The sequence below is a fragment of the Hydra viridissima genome, unplaced genomic scaffold, assembly GCF_058129835.1.
Source record: "Hydra viridissima isolate aposymbiotic clone 2 unplaced genomic scaffold, HvirCarnegie_v1 scaffold_2, whole genome shotgun sequence".
Taxonomy (NCBI): domain Eukaryota; kingdom Metazoa; phylum Cnidaria; class Hydrozoa; order Anthoathecata; family Hydridae; genus Hydra; species Hydra viridissima.
In genome coordinates this window covers 11,810,047-11,832,704 of record NW_028324301.1, presented here as the reverse complement: position 1 = coordinate 11,832,704, position 22,658 = coordinate 11,810,047, and the positions used below count along the sequence as shown (strand labels likewise).

Sequence of the window (22,658 nt, the reverse complement as noted above, 5' to 3'; positions counted from 1 at the left end):
ATTTATTTGTGTCTTATTTATATTTTTAAACTGCAAATAGTTTACACCCATGATACATATAAATATTGAAAGAGAAATGCACTATTATAAATATTGATTATTTGTAGATAAATAGGACTAACACGGAACTTTCTGTACACTTATATCAGTTAGATTAAAGATTATGGAGTTTCAAAAATAAAACTGTTAAATAGAAATGCAAAAGCTTAAACATCAAACTTACTTAACATTAAAAAAATATATTACTTCTACCCTACAAATAGATTGGCCGAAAAATATAAGTATAAATGGTTAAAATGTTAGGAGTGTCTACTTATTTAAACCAGATTTGTATTAAACTCCTCAACGTCATGCGGTTAAATACAGTTCATAACATTCTTTTTAGAAGTCATGAATCTTTTTGATGTCATGAATTCTTCAGATTATTAATTCTTGAACTTGCAATAACAACTCTTTTGATCACGGAAATTTTTACAGCATCTGCAAAAATACAGGAGCACTTTTAATAACTAAGAACAATTCAAACGTATAATAATAATAATAATAATAATAATAATAATAATAATAATAATAATAATAAAAATAATAATAATAATAACAATAATAATAATAATAATAATAATAATAATAATAATAATAATAATAATAATAATAATAATAATAATAACAATAATAATAATAATAATAATAACAATAATAATAATAAAAAGCAACAACTATGTTTAAAGATAATTAATAATTACAAAATTGAATAACAAAAGAGCGTTCTAAAACACAATAAAAATAACAAATAACAACAAAACTAATACTAATAATTTAAAAAGTTTAACGAAAGCTATAAACAATAAAAGTAATAATCAATTACAGAAATGATAAGTGATCAAAGGAATTTAATAATACAACCACATAAACTTAAAAGTGTAACAAAGATAATAAACAGCAACAATTATTAAAAATATTGCAAAATATAATAGAAATCTTAACTAACAACAACAACAACAACAACAACAACAACAACAACAACAACAACAACAACAACAACAAAATTCCTGCCTGAAAAACATAACAGAGAAAAACATAACAAAAAACTTAAAGCACAGCTATAATGTCTTGTTTCAAAAAAATAAAATAGCTCTTTGCATGCATTGGCGTCCGCAAGGCACACTAAACTTTCAAAAATCAACTAAAAGCCGGGGAGAAAGATGGTAAAACCTCTTGACCTGCAGTAGGCATCTTTATTTATTACTTTTAAAAATTCTTTTTTATTAAATACGAAGCGCAATATTACCGAATCATTTTCATAAATTAAGTATAAACACCGTGAGAAAATTGATAAACCATAAACAACATAAGCTTTGCAAAGAAATACTAGCACGTTTTAGACAGATCTTGTCCCCCGGTCAATCAAGCTAGCTAAAGCAACTCTGTAAAACAGCCAAACAAAAACTCAAAAAAGCAAAACTAAAACTTTCTCAGTTTACTCCTGGTATTTTCAAATTATGAAACTTGTATCACAGAAGCCCTGTTTATGTCTATTTTTAAAACCTGTAAACGTAGGTGTATATCCCATAATAGGCTCATTAGGGCAAACCTCTTGTGGGAGGATAGACATTTGTGGCAGAGGCGAATTTCTCAGCCCATTGTTTATCTTAACCAATAACACACCAGGAAACGGACCACGTGAATGTACCAATTTCATTCTATGCACGCTGGATCCGCACAAACCAAGGAATTTTCGACATTCACGTGACCAAAGGGGAGAGGGTTTTATCTTGCAATAATTTAAGCCTCTCTCTCCACCCTTCTCGCTCATCCTCACCCCTCTTACTACAGGCCTATTCGTCGTGCAACCGGAATTTTTTGTGCAGGCCTGTTTTTTTACGGTTGTAGACAATTATTTGTTAGACTTGTTTTTATAAAAGAGAAAATCCAATGTTGTTTATGATATATTGTGAATTATTGTTACAAGTTGTTATGCAAACAAACTTGGATAATTTTAACGTGGAGTTTTAGAATTCGTTTAAAGCAAGTAATATATGTTTTTAATTTCAGATTAAGTTTTTATATTGTGCCAAAAAAATTGTTGTGTGTATGCTTGTTTCTATTTTAACAATTAATCTAATGATAACTATTGACACCTGGTCTAAGTTGCGACATATTTCAGTTAAGGGACAAAAAGATAAATGGAGATAAAATTTATATATTAAATATATGCTATTAAATATATTAAATATATGCTAAAATTTATATATTAAAAAAATGCAAAATGAGCATATGCTAAATATATGCTAAAATTTATATATTAAAAAAATGCAAAATGAGCATAATCTCATTTTGCATATTTTTCATCATCAAGAGATATAAGGATACATTTTTTTTCATTCTATGGATGCAAGATCCATAACATTCTGACATTTTTTTAATATTGTCATTATTGTTTCATCTTAATTTTTTTTTATTTTTAGTATTTATCACTTACTGCTGTTAATAGTTTTATCAAAATTTAATTTTTTTTTTTGTTAATTTTACTTTTTCTTCAATATTATTTTTTTCATCTGTTTCTTTTTCCTTCTTTTTTTTTTTTTTTTTTTTTTTTCTCATATACAGATACTGCCTTTTTTGTTGTTACAGGGCTTTTGTTGCTGTTGGTGTTAGTTAAAGTTTCTATTTTACTTTGTAATACTTTTAATTATTGTTGTTGTTTATTATCTTTGTTATACTTTTAAATTAATGTGTTGATGCTATTACATTTCTCTTATCAATTATCATTTTTGTAATTGATTATTGCTTTTGTTAATTATTGCTCTTATTAAACTTATTAATATTATATTATTTATTAAATTCTTTGTATTAGTGTTGCTTTTATTTGTTGTTTTTATTGTCTTTTAGAACGCTTTTTTGTTATTCAATGTTGTAATTAATAATTATCTTTAAATATAGTTGTTGCTTTGTTTTTTTTTTTGTTTGGATTGTGGTGGATTAAAAATTCCAACAGATAATTCTTGCCAATGGACATTTTCAAGTTATTTTGTTAACATTTTAAAATTTAGCTTGTATTTTTTTTTTTTTTTTTTTTTAATTTAGTTTTAGTTATTTTTCATCATACTTACAACTATCATAATAAAATCAATTTTATTGATATTGCTTCACATTCTTAAATAATAATAATATATTTTTTTAATAATAATATGCGATCATTTAATAGTTTATTTTTATATTTTAACTTATTGATAATTTGTTATGAAAAGTTTTTATAATTATTATGAGTGAATGAGGTATCAGACGGTGTGCATTACATGATGCAATTGGTCTTTTTTTTTTTTTAAAAAAAAAAAAGTTTAGCATGTAAATAATATTTATATTATGACAAAATTGCTTACAGTTTCTATCAAATAATATTTATATACTTTTTTTTCATCTTATCAAGCAATTAATGTGTTTTTGTTTGAAACAGAAATAAGTAAGTGAATTATTTTTTTAAAAAAAATAAGAAATTTAAGTAAATAACATTCTCTTATGAAATTTTTATTCGTTTCAAAAATAATTGCATTTAGCATTTTAAGGTATCATGGGGCCCAAAAGAATATTTGTGTGTTTTGTAGTGCAGTAAAAAACATATCTAGCATCAAACTTTACATTGCCTTCACAAATAGACATAGACTGTAGAAATGGACATACACTGTTTATATTCATTAACAATGTTGAATCACAAAACACAACTATCAAACAACTCAATAAGCTTTATGGCTTCAAGATTTATAGAAGTCATATTAAACTTCTTGTTAAAGAATCAAAAAATGGGCTTGTAATTTTTTAAGAGATTCTAAACATTTAATTAACTTTTGCGATGAGCTTTTCTTGTGTCAAACAGTATTACCAGCAACACGTTCATTTCAATTATTCCCAAATTCAAATAACACTATTTCATCTTTGTCATTTAATTCATCTCCTAAACATATAAGTGTTTTATCTTTATCTGATTCAAGACCATCATTATCCACGTTAAATGCTGACCAGGGGCCTATCCTATAAAGCTGAAAAATGCGGAATTCATGCAAAAAAGCTGCTTTTTTGTTTATTCACGCAAAAAAATTTCAGCATACTGCAATCCTAAAAACAAAATTGAGCAGAATTTTTGAGTAAATTACTCAAAATTTCTCATGCAAATAAATCTGCTGCAAATTCCAAATTTCGTGTAATAACGCAAAATTTTAATCAAAGAATGATTTTGCAAAGTGATGTGTGCAAAGGTTCGTGATTTTTTCTTCAAACCACAGATGTCTACTTTTGTAAACAAAAAGTTTTGTCATCGAAAAACGTAGAGCTAGAAAATTTCACTGAATATTAAGTGTTTCAATAATATTTTTGACATTTTTCTAAAAGTAAGCATTGGGTGAGAAGCATTATTTAACATGAAGTATTTAAAAATCCATCAACTTGAAGTAGCAACTTTTATCAAAATAGTAATTTTATAGTAGAGCAAACTCACGATTAATTGCAATTTAAGACATGAAAGACCTAACAACAGGCGCCCGTTACTCTACAAAACAAAGGGTTGAAAGCTGTTGTATTTTCAAAAATGAATCAAAAAACTTTTACTACAAAAGACTTTAACATTCAACCCCTTATTTTGTAGAATGACAAACCCCTATTCAAAAACTGTGATTATGTGGTGATTGGAAGAAATTAATTCAAAATTATTTTGTTGTAATTTTGCATATGAAGGGGCATGCTGATCCTATAATCATGCGTGGCTGTGGTGTCTGGGAGTTTTTATGTGCCAAATTACCATAGGTGTGCCATATACAACACATTTATGGCGACTATTAAAAACTAATTTATCTATTTTTAACAGCCTTAACTTGTATAAATAGAGTAAATATTTTATTAGTAACATGTTGATTTAAAAGTAGCAAATGTAAATGGTGTTGATCTTCAAAATATATTATTTGTGATCACCTTTGGATCATATGGTTTTTATCTATATGTAAACTTAAATAAAAGGAGCAAATGAGCTAAAGAAAAGTTTTATAATTTTTCCAACATTAGTGGGGAAGAGGTTAAATATTCATTAAATAACAAACTTTTTTTTGTTGACTGCATGGTAATTTAGATTGTGATCTAATAAGTAGGGAAATAGCATTTACTGGAAAAATTGTTTTATTGCTTCATTTTAGATAACTTAAGCAATTTAATAATCTTACTAATATTAGTTCAATCTTTTAAATTTAAAAGTAAATTGCATTACTTCCAAATTGGAAAAAACAGCAAATATAAAATTGATATTATCATAAGTATAGAATAAACCATGTTTCAACCTGGCATTAAAAAAATCTAATTTTTAAAGTTTGTCATTTAGCAAAAGCACAGTCTCTTATCCACTAATGATGGATATTTCATAAACTGGCAAATTTTAATGCAAACACTAAATTTTATCTATGTTTACGTGCTCACTTGATTAAATCTTCATCATTGTAACAGATCTGATTTTTCTATAAAGCTCAGTAAATATTTAGTATTCTAAAAATGGCAGCTTATTCATCAGATAAAGACTTAGAAATGGGAATGTTTGAGGAACTAGAATTACAAGAGTGACAGCCTCGTCAGTTCAATTAAAGAAAATTTGATGATAATATTGATGACAAGACTTTTTATGAACATTACAGAGTTCCTCGACAAGTTGTAAATTTACTAGAGGAGTAACTGAATGATCATTTAAAGCCTAAAACTGGTTGAAACAAGAACCTGTCAGCCAAAGATCAAATCAAAGTTTTTCTACATTTTTTTGGGACCAATACATTCTATCATGCTGTCTGAGACTGTTACAAGATTAGTACTGACACTGTATTTAGGTGAAATGTATTGTTAGTTATTTATAAATACTAAAATTTATGTAATAAAATTATGTTTAAAAATTCAATTTTTAAAAACAAATTTTAGTTTGATATTATTGAGCTTGTATAATAACTTTTATAATAGAGTGGTAAAACTTTCTGTGATTGCTAAAACTCCCAGCCATCATGATGGCTTGATAAGATAATAACTTGTTAACAAGCCAATATTTACTTGGTAAAATCTGTACAGACAATTTTTTTTGTAAAGTTATAATTGAACCATGTATCAAGTTCAATTTTTGATCAACATTTTCTGACATGCAAATAGTTTTATCTTTTCCAGAATTGTGCACAATGTTTGTGATGCAATCTTTGACTTGAGAGAAAAATACATTCATTGGCCTGAAAATTCTTGTGGACTTGCACAGAAATTTTTTGAGATCGCAAGGATGTCAAGTGTGTATGGTTATGGTGATGGCACTCATGTACTGGTAAATCCTACAAGTGCTGATGAAGCCTCTTTTGTGAACAGGCACCATACACACAGCTTAAACCTCATGGCAGTTTGTGGACCAGAACTTCAGTTCTTTTATGTTTCATCCAAGCACCAGGATGTTGGCATGATTCAAGAGTAAGTATGGGTCTATTTACATGAATCTAGTGTTGCCTACCTGCTTAAAGTTGTAATGTCCTGCATTTTGAAAGTCCAAAAATTTGTTAAATCAGAATAAATTTGTTTTGGCAAAAAATGACACATAAAACTTAATCAAATCTTACCTTGTAGCAAAGTATGTTTTGATAAATTACAAAATAATTTTGAATGCTCGTATCTCTGACAATTTTGCAGCTACAGAAGTCCAACTTACCATTTTGAAAAGTTTAAAGCTTGTTGATTCCAAATATGTCTGGCATGATATAGATTGTGCCTTCCTTTTGGAGTGATGGTACCAAATGTACCTCCAAGATAAGGGCCCAATCTATACCATATCTGACGAATTTTGCAGCTACATAGGTCCAACATGGTATGTTGGACCTATGTAGCTGCAAAATTCGCAAAGTTATGAGCTTTGAAGTTGACAAAATCTTTTTTGATTTGACATTTAGACAAAATTTGTAAATCTGTATTTTATTTGTTCAGTTTCATTTATTTTGTTCCACTTTACTTAAAGGAAGTAAACAAAATATAAAAAATAGAAAATGTAAGTTTTTGTTGACTTAAATTTTTTTAATTAAGAATTGAAAATGTTAAAACATTTTTAAATGGAATGATTTTAATTAAAAATTTAAAATAGTTCAACCCAAATAGGCATCCATCTTTCTACAAAAGATTGGGTTGAAAACTAGAGTGTAATGACTTTTTTTATTCATTTTTGAAAATACTTCAGCTTTCAATCCCTTTGTTTTGTAGAGTGACTGATGCCTATTAAAGTACATAGATATATGAAATTCAAATTTCTTCAGTAAACTTATATGTTGAGAAACTGGGTAAATTCTTGTTTTATAATGCTGTTTTACTCTAATACAGCCATAAGTGTTTTACAATAATTGCACCATGTAGCATAATGAAAGTGATTGTTACTGAAGATCCGAATACAAATTTGGTGAGGTTTTAGTCAAGGTGTCTCTTGAGCGTTGACATAAGTTTAATTTTTTTTTTCAAATAATAATATAATAAACTGTTCCAATTTTGTACAAAGTAATTCACAAGAATATTTGAAGTAATGTTAATATTTTAGGTACTTCGAGAATCCACACTTTGGAATGTCTTTGAATCTGGTGAACAGCCTTTCCCAGGTTGTGTAATTTTAGAGGACAGCGTCTATCCTAATAATGATTGGCTAATTTTTGCTTTCCCTGGTGCAGTAAATGGACCTCAATTAAGATATAACCAAGCTCACATTTCCACAAGAAATTGTACTGAACGAGCATTTGGAATTGTTAAACAAAATCTCTATGCATTGAGCACTGGACTTCGTGTTAAAAGTATGGACTTTGCTGCAAAATTTGTACAGTGTGCATTTGTTTTTCACAACGTGTATTGCTGTAGGAAATGATGGTGCTGATTTTCAGGAAGATGAAGGTGTTCAGGCCAATATTGTTCAAGAGGCTCCTGTTCCAATGCCACAGAATGAGAACCGTCGTCAGCAAATTCTTCAAACTTTTTTGTAATTATTTAAATTAGCATTAAATGAATAATTCAAATAGGTGTTACATCTAAATGTTGAAAGACTTGTAAATAAGCACTAGTATTATGTTTCACTATGTAATTTTTACTATATATGGTCAACCAAAATGCCAGTGCTAATTGCCTCCTTAAGGCAAAATATTGTAAATTATCAAAATTGCTAAGAACCCTTAAACCATTAAAAATGTTTGTTTAGGATGTTAACATAAGGTGCGTTCATATATACAAGATGGTCAGAAAAGGCAAATAACATTTTACTTCTGTTCAAAAATAAAATTTTATTTTATCTCATTACGATAAAAAAACCTAATAAGCAAATTAGTCATCGACCGAAATTTGTTTGTCATCTTCATAAATAAAATTTGGTTTTAATTCATAGAAATTGAGCATTATAAATCACTGAGTACACGAACTTTTGCACCTCTAAATGTAAGAAATGCAGACCCATTTTTTGGTACACAACGTTAGCAAGGAATATAATATATATAATGTAAATATAAAACCTTTATTTTCGTACGCAAATCTCTGAAACAATGATATGAAATTTGTTTACCAAACACAGATAAAAAAAATACTTTTCTCCGAGGTATATTCCTTGTTTACCTTTTGTAAACAAAGAATATACCTCGGAGAAAATGTGAAAACATAGAGAGGATGTGAAGGTATTAAAGGAAAATGTTTAACTAAGGGCAAGATTTAAACGTCTCAATGAGACTATTGCTCACAAAGACAAGATAACTTCAAGTTTTAGGAATGAATAAAAGCTCCAACGCTTAGGGGCTTAAATAGTAATAATCTAAACACTGAAAACAACAAAAAGCATAACAAATGAATATATTAGTAAAACAGCATCAGTTTACAGGTCCCTCCTAGTTAAAAATAAATAAATTAAACAATCAAAAAGATTTTTTTTATATAATAAAATGTAATTAATTCATTTATTATACATTAACATTTTTATACTTTAGCGTAAACATTAACAAACATAAACATAAAGAAAACTTCATTTTTGAAAAGAAAATAATTAATATAGCCAATTCTTTTCAAGGAGCATAAATTGTTTATTGAAGTAAGCTCTTAAAAAACACATTACATTTAATGTTTCGTCGTTTAAACTTGTTCTATACCTTGTGCCAATTAAACCTGCTGCAGAAAAAGCTCTTTCCGACTCTACACTGGTTGGACGAACTGCTTAAATATACTTTTGGAGTTTATTTAAATATTTTCATTTAATATTTTGTTCCTTGAAATACGTGTCTTCGGATCACTAATCTCTTCGTGAGCAATAGTTATCTTTTTTTTTAATTACTAAATCAAGTTTTTCCTTCATTGACATTGCTTGACTTGATGTCGCCACTGCTGATAAAACCGTAGATTCACTAGTTGATTCAGTTTCATACACTTGCACAACTTCAGCTTCAGTAGTTTCGGAATCGTTTTTTAAAAATTGTTGAATGATTTCTATAATATTTTTTTCCATAACCAATTTACTTGTTGTATTAAACACGCCATAATTATTTTCATTATTTAAAGCTGTACGTGGACATGGTTCATGAAGATATGAATATATGGTTCTTCTCTCACTTATTCGAAATATTAAATCTTGTTTCAATTCATTACTTAAGAAATTATTTTGGTTACTTAGTTCATCCAACATGAACCTAATTGTCAAATCTGCAACATATAGATTCGTGTCCCTTGAACAGAGAGCATCCACAGCTACTTTAACAGGTTGCAAAGGCATTATTATATTTGATACAACATTGAGATCATTTTCTGATAAATCTATTTCGGATTTGATATCGTTTAGACTCTTACGTACACAATTTTTATTCTCATAAATTCTTTCCAACATTATCAACATACTGCTCCACCGTGTTTTTGTGTCAAGGATTAGCGTAAGTTCTTTTTTAAATTCATCCTTAACATGTTTTTGGAGGATGTCATTTTTTTGTTGGTGATCTACGGAACATGACAACAATTTTTAGAATTTTTGTTATTATTGGACCTATACTTTCATGTTGAATTGATGAATCAGTAGTTGATGTCCTCAATAACGTCAAAAACCCCAATATCTTCCATTACATCGTCCTCTTCATCTTCACCATGTTCAAATTCAGTAATAGCCACTTCTTGATTTTCTACGGAAATATTATCCGAAACAGATCTTTTATACAGCACCTTAATTACTGATAACTGGATGCTGTGGGCTAAAAATAGTTGATGATTTACGTCCAGTAATCTGCCTACCTTTTTCATTACGGCGGCCCCATCCGTAGTAATGGAAATTATATTTTCTATCGCAATACTAAATTCTTTAAGTGTATTTTGAAGATACGTTATACATTTTTCAGCAGGCATCGATCCTTTAATCCCAACCAATCCGAGATTCCAAAATACATTATCATACGAGTGGACATTCACATTCATAAACCTTCGATTTTTGATAGATGTCCATTCATCGAAAGTCAAGCTGAATAATTCACCACGGGCTATTCTTTTTGATAGTTCTGTAACGATTTGTTTTCGGATTTTGTCACCATACTGCAACACCATTTTCTTAATTGTTTTTGGAGACTTTGGGCAATCATATCCTTTGGATTTAAATAATTGCTGAAGATCGTATGATGTGCAAGTCTTTTTAAATGATAAACAATCTCGTGCAGTCAGTCGTGCTAAAACAGCTGGAAATGAATTATCAATCGTTTTAATAATGTTGAAATAATCAGAAATTTTTTATCTAGAATTTGTATCATTCGTAACGGAAGTTTTGGTATTGATATTAGAACAGCTAGCTTCTGCATCATCATGTTGAACTCTTTTTAGCAGATTAATTTTATGTTTTCTGATAAGGTGATTGTGCAACTCACTTGTGCTGCCGCCAGAGCATTTAATATTTTTTTTGCATACATTGCATATACAGTGGCGAGCAAAATAATAGGTGCGAACCAAAAAATTAACAAATACGAGGATATCTTTAAAACAAATAAAATAAAAATTTGAATTTTTATTAGAACTTTTATTTTATTACATAAATAAACAGAAATTAATAAAAATTAAATTATTAAATATATATGATATTTTAATTTTAAAAAAATAAATTCCACACCGAGCAAAATAATAGGTGTAAATTAAAAAATGAAGATGGAAGTCAATAGGGTTGCAAACTATTAACATTTTGTTGCATACCCTTTATTTTTTAATACTTCCGTGCATCTTGACGGCATTGAATCCACTAGTTTTCTGCAAACTTCTACAGGAATGCTGTACCAAGCCTCCTGGAGCATCATCCACAGTTTATTTCTATTTTTTGGATTTTGTCCAGAAATTTTAAGTTTTAACTGCCTCCATATATTTTCAATAGGATTTAGATCCGGTGACTGAGGTGGCCATTCTAAAACTTTTACATTATTGGTCGTAAACCACTCTTTCGCAGCTTTGGATGTATGTTTTGGGTCGCAGTCCTGTTGGAAATGCCAAATTATCGGCATATTTTCTTCGGCAAATGGCAACATGACATTATTTAGTAAATCTTCGTATGTATATTGGGTCATAATAACTTTGATCCAAAAAAGTGGCCCCACACCGTACCAGGAAAAGCAACCCCACACCATTATATTTCCTCCGCCGTGTTTCACTGTTTTCGCAGTGAAGCGAGGTGAAAATTCTTGCTTTGATGGACCTCTTACATACTGTTTTCCATCAGAATTAAATAAATTAATCTTAGTTTCATCACTCCACAAAATATTACGCCATTTTTTGGTCATACCTGGTCCCCGCCAAGCGATATGATTCTTTGCAAAAATTTTTCTTTTCATAATGTTCTTTCTACCAAGTAATGGTACTTTCCTCGGAGTTCGAGCTGGCAACTTACTTTCTAAAAGCCTTCTTCTAACTGTCCAAACACTAATATTTTTATTAATTTCATTAAAATTTTTTGTTGCTGGCTTGAATGGGTCTTTTTTTGAAATAATTGTAATGTGATCATCCGTACACTGACACGTTTTGCGTGTTCTTCCTCTATTCTCACGTGATTTTTCTGGTTTTAAGGCATTTGTAACTTTATTTTGAGAACATTCCATCGTAACTAAATTTTCCTTGTAAGTTTTTCCTTGTTTTCTTAAATTTCTAATAAGTTTTCTTTCTATCGCTGTGCAATGTTTTCCTCGTCCCATTTTATATCTAATTCTAATTCAATACAAATATGATATGTTATTATTTTATATAAGTTGCATAAATATTGAACTTACCTTTATATCAACAACAAATAAAAATAATAAAATGTTTTTAATCCTGAAGCAAACAGGTTAAAATAAACACACACCTATTATTTTGCTCCACCAAATTTGTAGGTTAAATATACAAATAGGGTATTCCCCTCATAAATTTGTAAGAAATTGGAAATATACTGCTCTCTGTTATAATAAAATAAGCATAGTTTGTGTAGCAATCAGTTCCTAGATGTCACTTTATAAAATATACTGTAAAATGTCAATTTAAGTGAAATTTATTATTCACACCTATTATTTTGCTCGCCACTGTAGCTGAATCGCCAGCTTTCGTACGTAGAAAATGATTCCACAATTGATTTTTTCCGGATCCTGTAGACATCATAGATAAGGCTATTTTTTTAAAAAAAGTTCAATATGTAAATTTTGGAACACAATACAAATATATTCTTTAATATAATTTTAAAGACTTTTTGTGAAATACTCAACACAATAAAAATATAGAATATTCGCTTTATTTTCAAAGTTATGTTTTGTGTTTATTTTCAATTTTTTTTTTATGATACTTAATAACTTTATCATCCAGTGCAAAAAATCAAATAATTTTAAAAAAACTCACTAACGCACTATTTAAATGAAATAAAATGTCACCTGTAACTGTAACCAGATGGGACGCGACCACAAAATAAACTGAATGTATTATACATAAACTACATAAACAAATCCTAATTGTATGTAAATATTTTTCTTTCTCTATTAAAAAACGAAAATTTAAGAAAAATCAATCAAGTAGGCTGTATTTTTTTATAGAAATGCATATTGTAATATTGTAAGAAAACAAAATTCTTTTCCATTATAAAGTTCTTAATTTTTTGCGATTTCAACTGTTTTTTTATATGTAAAAAAGTTAGCTTTTTTATAGAATTTTTCTTTTTAGTTAGAAAAAAATACTACTAATAATTTATTCAGAATTTCCATAAAATTTTACCGAATTACCGGTAAATTATTTGAAAATTACCGGTAAATTTAAACATAATTTTTAACCAATTTACCGGTAAACCGGTAAACCGGTTTACCGGTTTTGCTAGTCCTAGTCAGCAATAAACTGGTATATAAGCGAGGTATTCAAAATGGGTAGTTCAGTTTTAATTATCTTAATTTGGTGTCAACATTACTATTGCCTTATTTTAATTATTGCGCATTTTTTATAGTTTAAGTATAAAGAGATCCTTGTATTATTTGGTAAGTTAAATTTAACTCTATCGTTATTTGCTTCTTTTGAAATATAATATATTAACAATAACAGTTCAATTGAAAACTTAATAACAGTTTCTTTAATTTGTTACGTAATTAATATTGACGTTAAGGCCTTTCCTATTTCAGCTGCTGAATAGAAGACAACATATCGTTCAAGAAGAGCTCTTTTAACACGGAGAAGAACAAGGAAACCTGGACAAAGAGCTTAGTCCAGTTTCAAGCCCCATCGAGAAGAGGCAACGTGGCGATTTATGAAGCACCTTGAGCGAACGGGGTCGCATGTCCCTGAAAAACCACGTCATTGGATGCTTCAAATTTCTTGAATCCACTGCCAAAGAACGAAGAGAGAGGATCGGTTATATTGCTGTAGAGCTTAAAGACCTATGGAGCAAAACGTTGAACTTCCCTCATGTATCTGATCAAACCATTTGTGCAAAACTAACAAAACTTCTGAAAGACTACGAGCGCTGCAGAAAAAAATAAAACTTTGATTCATTGAATGACAGTCCTTGGGAGGATGAAAAACAGTCCTTGGGAGGATGACAATGCAGCATCAATGAGCAAAAGGAAGCATAACTTAACAGGCATTGCAAGACGTCTTGTTACATGCTCAAAGCTGTTGTCCCACGGAGCAGTAGTGGTGTGCCGCAAGCTTTCTGGTGAGGGCATTGAAATCCCAACCCCATGTCAATCAGCAATCCACAAGGCTATCTACACGAGAGCTGCTCAGGTGAAGAAACACTTGGTGAGCACGCTTCATCCGGAGAAGTGGGGCATACACTTTGACGGCAAACACATTGAGGGCTTTGAATATCAGGTCGTGGTCCTCAAGAATGAATCTAAAGAAATTAAGTTGACTGTGCTAAAATCGAAAGATGAGAAAGCTCAAACAATCGCAGAAAGACTCCAAGATGTGTTAGGGGAGTTCAACCTGTGGGGATCAGTTGCTATGATTGTTGCCGACACAACAAACGCGAATACCGGTAAGAAGACAGGTGTTGTTGTTCGGCTGCAGCAAATGTTCGAAAAGAAAGGTCACCCCAAACCCAAGTTCATCAGTTACTAGCACCATTTGCTGACCGCGTTCTTCGCGTAGTCATGGACGATGAGCTTGGGTCTACTAAATCACCAAACATCGAGTATTTCTTTGTTCAGGATTTGATAAGTAAATACGATAAATTGAAAGCAGCCTTCAGCAACGGCAAAACTGAGATTAAGGAAACAGAAGGCTGGAGAAATGGCATGAAGTTTCTCTACCACCTCATTCGTGAATTTCAAACAGATCCTAAAAATCAGCAATGCATGCTGGAACTCTCGTGCCATTCTAGCCCTTCTTACATTTATTCTGATGCCAGAAACCCGGATCAGGTTGAGTAAAATCTGTTCATTCATTTCTTACTCATGGATTGACCATTGGTTCAGCAGTCACTTGTTCCGCGTTGAAGATTTTGAAGAACTATCTGAAGCTCTGAATGTTGTGCGCAATCGCGCAGTCATTCAAGCCTCTTACGCTTCCTTTTTAGTTGTTATATAAAAACGAGCATTTTGTTACTTTTCTCTCTCTTACAAGAAATAAAGACCGCTCTAGCACGCTTAGTTATAAATAAAATTCTTTACACCGCACAGTGGGCCAGTAGGTGGACAAAATGGGAAAAATTTTAGTTGTCTAATCTTGAAAACTTATTTAATTTTAGTATCTATATATATTAGGAGAAATTTATTGATAACTTATTTATATTAAATCCCTTAGTTACCAGGACTCTAAGCATTTGAATATTGAAATTAAAAAAAAAAAAAAAATAATTTTTAATAAGTAATTAACGGTGATATCAACGTTGTGTTATATTTCAATTACATCTACGTTTTTGAAACAAAAAATTAGTACATGTTATTCTAGAGTATTTAGAGATAAGAAAAAACCAATGTGTGAAATAAATTTGTCAAAGCATGTTATCTCAGTTATACTTTGAAAATCACAGATTAAAAAAAAAAAATTCCTTAAGAAATTTGTTTTTTGCCGCACTATAACTAATAATTACCACAATTTGCCATGTGCTGTCTTATATTTATTTGATCTATATAATGATTCAATCGAGTTTTAATTGATTGCTCGTCCCCTTAAATCCCCGTTCAGATTTTATATACGTTTTAACTTAGTTGCTATGGTACTAAATTTTGCATAGCAACAACTCATTTTTACATTAACGTTGTTTTAAAAGTATTTTACTTCCGCTAAGTACACAATATTGGGGTTATGTATTAAAATGAGATTCACAATTCTTATGAGATTATTTTTTTTTGGTTAGTATGGATACCTTACTTTGCATAGCATAGCAGCAACATATTTTTGGTAGTTGTTAGTAATTTAATTACTAACACTAACAGTAATTTAATTACTTTTAATTTTAATTACTAACACTTGTAGTAACTTAATTAATAACAAGTATTAGTAGTCCGGACGGCATATATATTATAACATTAAACTTTTAAATACAAAATACTTGTTACAATAATAATTTAGATATGGTTTTATTAAACTTAGACATTCATAATTTTCTCCAAAAAAACAATCTTAGTATTTCAAAACAAAATATTAATGAAGATATATCAAAATTTATTCAGCCAAAATTTGCTGATTTTAAAGAAGTTGATTTTAGACATGCAGTTCAACGATTTGTTTACTTGTATAAAAAAAAGTGGAAATCTGCAAACTATACTGTCAAAAATTTTGAAAAGAAGTTTGTGAGCTGGCTTAATGAATATTTAATTGTCAGAAAAAAAGACAATGAACCAACTGCAAGTAGTCGTGGTCGAAAACCAGTTGCATTTGATAATAGTTCTAATAAAACTAAAAAACGGCGTGTATCTTGTTTAATTGAATCTCATTCATCCAATGAATTATTTTTTGCTGCTAATAGAAAATTTAGAGATGAATCTATTGTTATTGCTGCCAAGAACATTTTAAGTATTTCAAATACAGATAAAGCAACTAAATATTCAGCAGACGAAGCACTGGCTTTAATATATGATGCAAGTCTGACAAAAGCTTCCTATCAATTGATTAGAAGTGGAGCCTTGGAGAAAGAATATAACATCTACCCTGCTGAAATATTTGAATCAATCTAAAAATATTTCAATCAATCTCATCATAATCAATCTGAAGGACAATTGACTTCAGTTGCAGAAGCTACATCTGAAGGTCAACAATCTGTTTTGCTGCAAACTGCATTAATTCAAGTCTTGGACAACGATAGCAATTTACATAATTGCAAAATACTTTTCGACAATTGCTCTCAGTTAAGTTATATGTCACCTGAGTTACATTCAAAGTTAAAAGTCAAAACATTAGGTACGAAAGAAATATGTATAAAAACATTTGGTAACAACAATACAACAGAAATCTTAGAAAAAATTGAGTTACGAATTAAATATCTACTCGGCCGCACAATACGAATAGTTTGCTACGTAAAAGATATGTTCTCCTCTTAACGGACAATATATAAATCTTGCTAGTGAAAAATAGACACTTACATAATCTTAAGTTAGAAGACAGTAATTTGACAAATAGTAGTATGAAAGTAGATGTTCTGATTGGAGCTGACTTTTATTGGTCATTTGTAGAAAATACAACCATTAGAGGCTACCTCAATGATCCTATTGCTTTAAAATCTAAACTAGGTTTTTTACTAAGTGGTCCTATTTTTGTTAAAAAAGTATTTGAAAATAGTGAGTCCAGGTAGTTGTGTTAACACTGCACATGTCATGTTAGTAGAATCATCTCATTCTCCAGAATCTTTAGTGAAAGAATCCATGGCATCAGTTTGGGGGATTGGGGAGTTTGATGATTCCAACGTTGAGGTTATTGATAGGTTTCGCCACACAATTAAATACAATGATACCCAAAAGCAATACAGTGTTAGGCTACCATTTAAGATAGGTCACCATCCAATTTGCGACAAATATGACTTATGTATAAAAAGATTTAAGAGCCTACAAAAAAAACTTAGTAAAAATGAGACACTCTTCCAATCATATAATGACATTTTAAAAGATCAGTTTTTACAGGGTGTTATTGAGCCAGTAATCGAAAACGCTAAAGATCTAGGCCAGGTATACTACTTACCCCACCGACCTGTTTTAAGAGAGGATAAAATTACAAGCAAAATAAGAATAGTTTTTGATACAAGTAGTTCAGCCGAAGGTCCATCTTTAAACGAATGTCTGTACGCAGGACCATCCTTGACAACATCCCTTTATGGCGTCTTATTACGTTTCCGTGCACAAAAGATTGTCTGTATAGCAGATATAGAAAAAGCCTTTCTACAAATAGCATTATCTCATCTAGATCGTGATTACGTCCGGTTTTTATGGTTCAAAGATTTCAACGACATTAATACGGGCAACATTTATATGAAAGAAATTAGTTCATACAGACTTTGTAGGGTACTATTCGGAGTTACATCATCTTCATTTCTCCTTTCAGCAACACTAATCACACATGCTGAAAGATACTTAGACAACGATCCAAATTTTGTTCACAAACTAATGAACTCATTACACGTAGAAGATCTCATTACAGGAGCTGATTGCATTAACACAGCACTTGAATTTTATCAAAAAGCCAAGTGTCGTCTCCAAGATGCAGGTTTCAATCTACGAAAATTTGAATCGAGCTGTAAAGAATTAGAGAATTTAATAAATGAACAAAGCTTTCAGCCTCTCAGCACTACCAAAGTATTAGGTCTAAATTGGAACAAAGAAAGTGACATTATAACATTTGATTTATCAAAGTTAACCGACACGAAGATCACACCAACGAAACGGGAAATATTACGATTCATAGCTAGCATTTTTGATCCACTCGGTATGATAAATCCGGTAATAGTACGGTGCAAAATTTTTTTTCAGGAACTATGTTTGAACAAAATAGGATTGGACACTAAGCTTGAGGGTAATTTGTTAATAGTGTGGCAAACCATTGTTGATGATTTCCGTTTCTCTCAAAACATCGTTATTCCAAGGTAGTACATTAAAAAATTCTAATAGTACAGTTCTGGACATTTCATTACATGGGTTTAGTGATGCTAGTCTTAATGCTTACGGCTGTTGTCTCTTTTTATTATATTCTTTTATGGATAAACAATACCACTGTTCACTAATTACAGCAAAATCTAGAATTGCTCAAGTTAAAAAAAGTACTATTCCTCGTCTAGAATTAAGGGCTGCGTTGTTACTAGCAAAAACTATGTCTATCACTTTAAAAGAACTTTCTCCAATATTTAATTTTAAAGAAGTTGTCTGCTGGACTGATTCTACTATTGTTTTGCATTGGATTAATAACAGTAAAAAAAGTTATCATCCCTTCATTCAAAAACGTGTACAAAAAATTCGAAATACTTTTAACATTTCATACTGGAAATATGTTGACTACGCAGGCCCATTATACGTTAAGGATATTTTTGAGGGCAATAATTTATATAAAGTTTGGATTTTTTTATATACTTGCTGTTCTACACGCTTTTTGTTTTTAGATCTCGTTCTAGATTTTTCAGATGAATCTTGTGTACGAAGTTTACAACAGTTTATAGCGAAACGAGGCGCGCCTACTAAAATCATTTCCGATAACGGCTCACAATTCATATCTAAAATTACTCAAGATTTCATTTCATCTCGTGGTATATCATGGCATTTCAACGCTGCCGCTGCGCCTTGGTGGGGAGGATTCTTCGAAAGACTTGTTGCTTCGACAAAACGTTGCACAGTGGGCCAGATATATAGGATATGGTGGACAAAACCTAATTATTACCCAATTGCTCCCCAAATCCATTTAGATATATAAATAATCATTACATATGAAATAATATTTATTTTTATCAAGAATATTTTAATTTTTAATAACAAAATTACAATTAACAGGCTTAGTAAAAATTTTTTTTAAAATCAAACTTCTTTTCAAAAATCAAACAACAAATTGTGTTTAGCTACAAAGAATAAGAAGAAGGTGGAGCTGATTCCCTCAGCAAAGCCAAAACTTCACTGGGGATTTTTTTAAAACTCTTACTCTTTTTGTTATGACCTTTTCTTAATGATGTTATGACAGGATCACTAGATACAAGTAGTCTGTTAACCAGGTCGCGATTTGTGTCTATTCTAGAAGTCTTTCTACTGAAATCTTCCCTAGACTTTTTAAAATCCTTGTTGCGGGCCTCTTGTGCCTCCTCTGACACCAGTCCAATTGGCAAGTACTGTCTAGAAATAATGGCATGGCCATGAACTAAAATTTTGTGTACTGATTGTGACATATAATACCAGGAATACTTAGATATGTAAAGTTTAAGAGCAGTAATACAAAACTCTTTAAACTTGACAGTACCAATTTCAAATCCAGATGATAAAGTGACTAGAATGATGTAAAAATAAAATAAAAGAGTTTCATCTACTTTCAAAATTTTGGCAGTTGATTGATAGTCTGCAAAGGCTCGTCGGGCGGTGTTTCCATCATTACTGGTACCTACAAATTGCATATATGTGATAGTTGACCTGATGATTCATATACAAGTATTTATGTAATTTCACTTACCAGATCCTCCACTTTTTGGGAAATCCACAACCAGTCCCATTTGGTTCATAAATTCTGTCTAGATACGTTTCTTCACTTGCTTAACATTTTCCTTATCTTCAATAGCTCTAGACTGCCACTTTTGAGTTTCCAGCTTGTATCCAATATGTAATACCATTTCAAAAAACCTAATCCAGGAATGCAGGCTTTATATTTCCTTATATTTCCAACTTTATATTTCCCCGGTTTGCATCCTTCCATTTCTTTTGATATACTTTTAAAAATGCAGCACATCCAGTAGAACCCAAATTCATAGAGACTAGAATAGCTTCTACAGACAAAGAAAATGATTTATCACTAGGTTTTAGTTGGTCATGCCGTATACGTTTATGGACATCACTTATCTTCATATCAACTACAAAACAATGATTTTAACATAATTAGTGCAACCACTATAAACTAATATAACATATGGCCATTATTTTCATTTCAGCTACATTTAATTAGGCCAGTATAATAAGCACAGCACCTATTATTACCTAAAACCAAAAATATAGGTTTGTCGCGAATAGCATTTTACGAAAATATCTTTTTTTAAATGTTTACCAAACTTAAAGGGGAAGCTAAGAGCAGAATTAAACACCACCAACAGGCTGTACATATATTGTATTAACTTATTTTAACATTAATAAGCTGTTCCAGCAGGTTCTAAACTATATGCGCCACTTTTAATATAATATTTTAATATTATAAATAAGAATCTTGCCTTTACATTTCAAAATGAAACTGTGAGTTTAATACAAGACCTTGGAATTTGTTGTGGTATTTTTCGTAAAGCTATAAAATTAAATTTTAATAATGTGTCAATTAATTTCGCATATGTTAAATAGTTTAAAGGTTATTCATTGTCATACAGGGTGTATACTTAATTTCTGACCCCCCACATGATAAATAAAACTGTTGATGGAAAATATTACCGTGATATTATTCTACCTGTGTACAAACGTGCAGCTGATGATAAGACCATTTTTCCTGTGAGAAATAAAGTTATTCTGATGCAAGATGGGGCAACTTGCCACACGGCAAGAGCAACAATAAATGTGATCAACAGAGACTTTCCAGCAGTGTGGACCGACTGGCCTGGCAACTCGCCCGACTTAAATGTCATCGAACATATTTGGTCAAGACTCCAGGACAGTGTTTTACACAATCCTCGACCTCGTAATCGTGAACAGTTGATCAGACGTGTTGAACAGGAGTGGGCTGCCATTACGCAAGAAGAGTGTTTTCGCCTAGTAGAAAGCCTGCCAAGGAGAATTACCCAATGCATAGAAAGAAATGGACAAAATACTGATTGCTGACTATTAACATATATTCTTTGTCTAATTAAATTGATATGACAGTAATAAAATGGTATGTGTTGAAATACCGTATTCTTAAACCGAGATATAGGGGGTCAGAAATTAAGTAAAGTTGATTTAGAGGATTACATTATAGGTGTTACTTTAAATAACCGTCATGTAGAATGACTAACCGAGAGAAAAATTATTTGCAAGAATTCAAGTTGTGAGATTCTCACAACATGAATTTAAAGAATGTGTGACTGTGTAACTCATTACACTTTTGAATGAAACCATAAAAGCTGAATAGGTTCAATTGTTTTTCTCTTTAATTAACACCCCAGGAATAATTCTAAAAATTTTCTGAAGGAATGGCTGCTATTAAAAAGAAAAGGAAAAGATGATCAATTTTTTTTGTTTCGTGTTTAATATCAATTATTTTGTAAAAAAAAAAAAAAAAAAAAAAAAATCATTTTTTAGAGAAGTTTAGCTTTTAAGACAACAAAATCGAGAGCCGAATAATCCTTATTTCGATATTATTATTTAAAAGAAAACAACCAATAAGTCAGTTTTTCCACCCTAAGAAAACCAATGTTAACCAAGATATAGTATAAACAGTGATTTGTAAAAGGAAGAGTTCTAATTAAACGATTTAAAAGCGGAAATAACCAGGACAACACCAAAATTACAAGGATTTGAAGTAAGTGTATCTGGTGATGCTTTTTAATTGATGGGGATGAGTTATGTAATTTTTTAATGATATTATCTTTCATTTTGTTGATAATCGACAAAAATGATTGCTAGATCATTAAATACCGTGGTTTGCGAGGTTGCCTAAATCTTAATCTAATGGAGAATATTTAGAGGGATTGTTAATTGACTTAGGTCCTTTGCCGATAGATGACGCCAATTGTGAATAACTCAGGAAACACAGATCGTAGCGACACCACTAGATACTCCTAAGGAAAGAGACGGTTTGTGCGTTACTTTGCGCGTCTAATCATCAAAATTTGAGAAATTGTTGAAAAGTTGTTTGCGTTAGAAAAAGGAGAAAAGTAACAAAAAATTGCGCTATTTGGCAATATTAAGATGACAAAGAGAAGAATGCTGCTCAAACTTTGAAGAAACTTGTGCTATGTACGTTGAAAGTACTTGATTAAAATCGGCTGCGCGGAAATCGTTCGCTCGCTTTCGTTCTGGTAATTGTAATGTAAAATGACTCACACTCTGGTTGTCCAATCAGTAAAAAAACTG

The 22,658-nt window shown here is 30.5% G+C and overlaps 3 protein-coding genes across 5 annotated transcripts; 2 read left to right on the top strand and 1 right to left on the bottom strand.

Annotated features, from left to right (window-relative positions):
* Positions 1 to 1,856: 1,856 nt before the first annotated feature.
* On the top strand, positions 1,857 to 8,053 carry LOC149891928 (uncharacterized). Of its 3 annotated transcripts, none has more exons than XM_090078982.1 (3): positions 1,857 to 2,029; positions 6,178 to 6,465; positions 7,571 to 8,053. In XM_090078982.1, the coding sequence occupies exons 2-3, from the start codon at positions 6,284 to 6,286 to the stop codon at positions 7,635 to 7,637; spliced, it is 249 nt and encodes an 82-aa protein (XP_089935108.1). In that variant the 5' UTR covers positions 1,857 to 2,029; positions 6,178 to 6,283; the 3' UTR covers positions 7,638 to 8,053. The 3 variants fall into 3 exon arrangements, with proteins under 3 accessions (XP_089935108.1, XP_089935107.1, XP_089935106.1); XM_090078981.1 differs by lacking the exon at positions 1,857 to 2,029 and adding an exon at positions 4,262 to 5,852; XM_090078980.1 differs by lacking the exons at positions 1,857 to 2,029; positions 6,178 to 6,465 and adding an exon at positions 6,886 to 7,435.
* A 9,214-nt stretch (positions 8,054 to 17,267) lies between these two features.
* On the top strand, positions 17,268 to 18,530 carry LOC145202156 (uncharacterized). Its single transcript, XM_090078033.1, has one exon. It carries the CDS (start codon positions 17,268 to 17,270, stop codon positions 18,528 to 18,530), a length of 1,263 nt encoding a protein of 420 aa, XP_089934159.1.
* A 956-nt stretch (positions 18,531 to 19,486) lies between these two features.
* On the bottom strand, positions 19,487 to 20,475 carry LOC149891927 (uncharacterized). Its single transcript, XM_090078032.1, has 2 exons — positions 20,086 to 20,475; positions 19,487 to 20,016 (listed from the first exon to the last, which is right to left on the bottom strand). Exons 1-2 carry the CDS (start codon positions 20,132 to 20,134, stop codon positions 19,487 to 19,489), a joined length of 579 nt encoding a protein of 192 aa, XP_089934158.1. The 5' UTR covers positions 20,135 to 20,475.
* Positions 20,476 to 22,658: the final 2,183 nt, after the last annotated feature.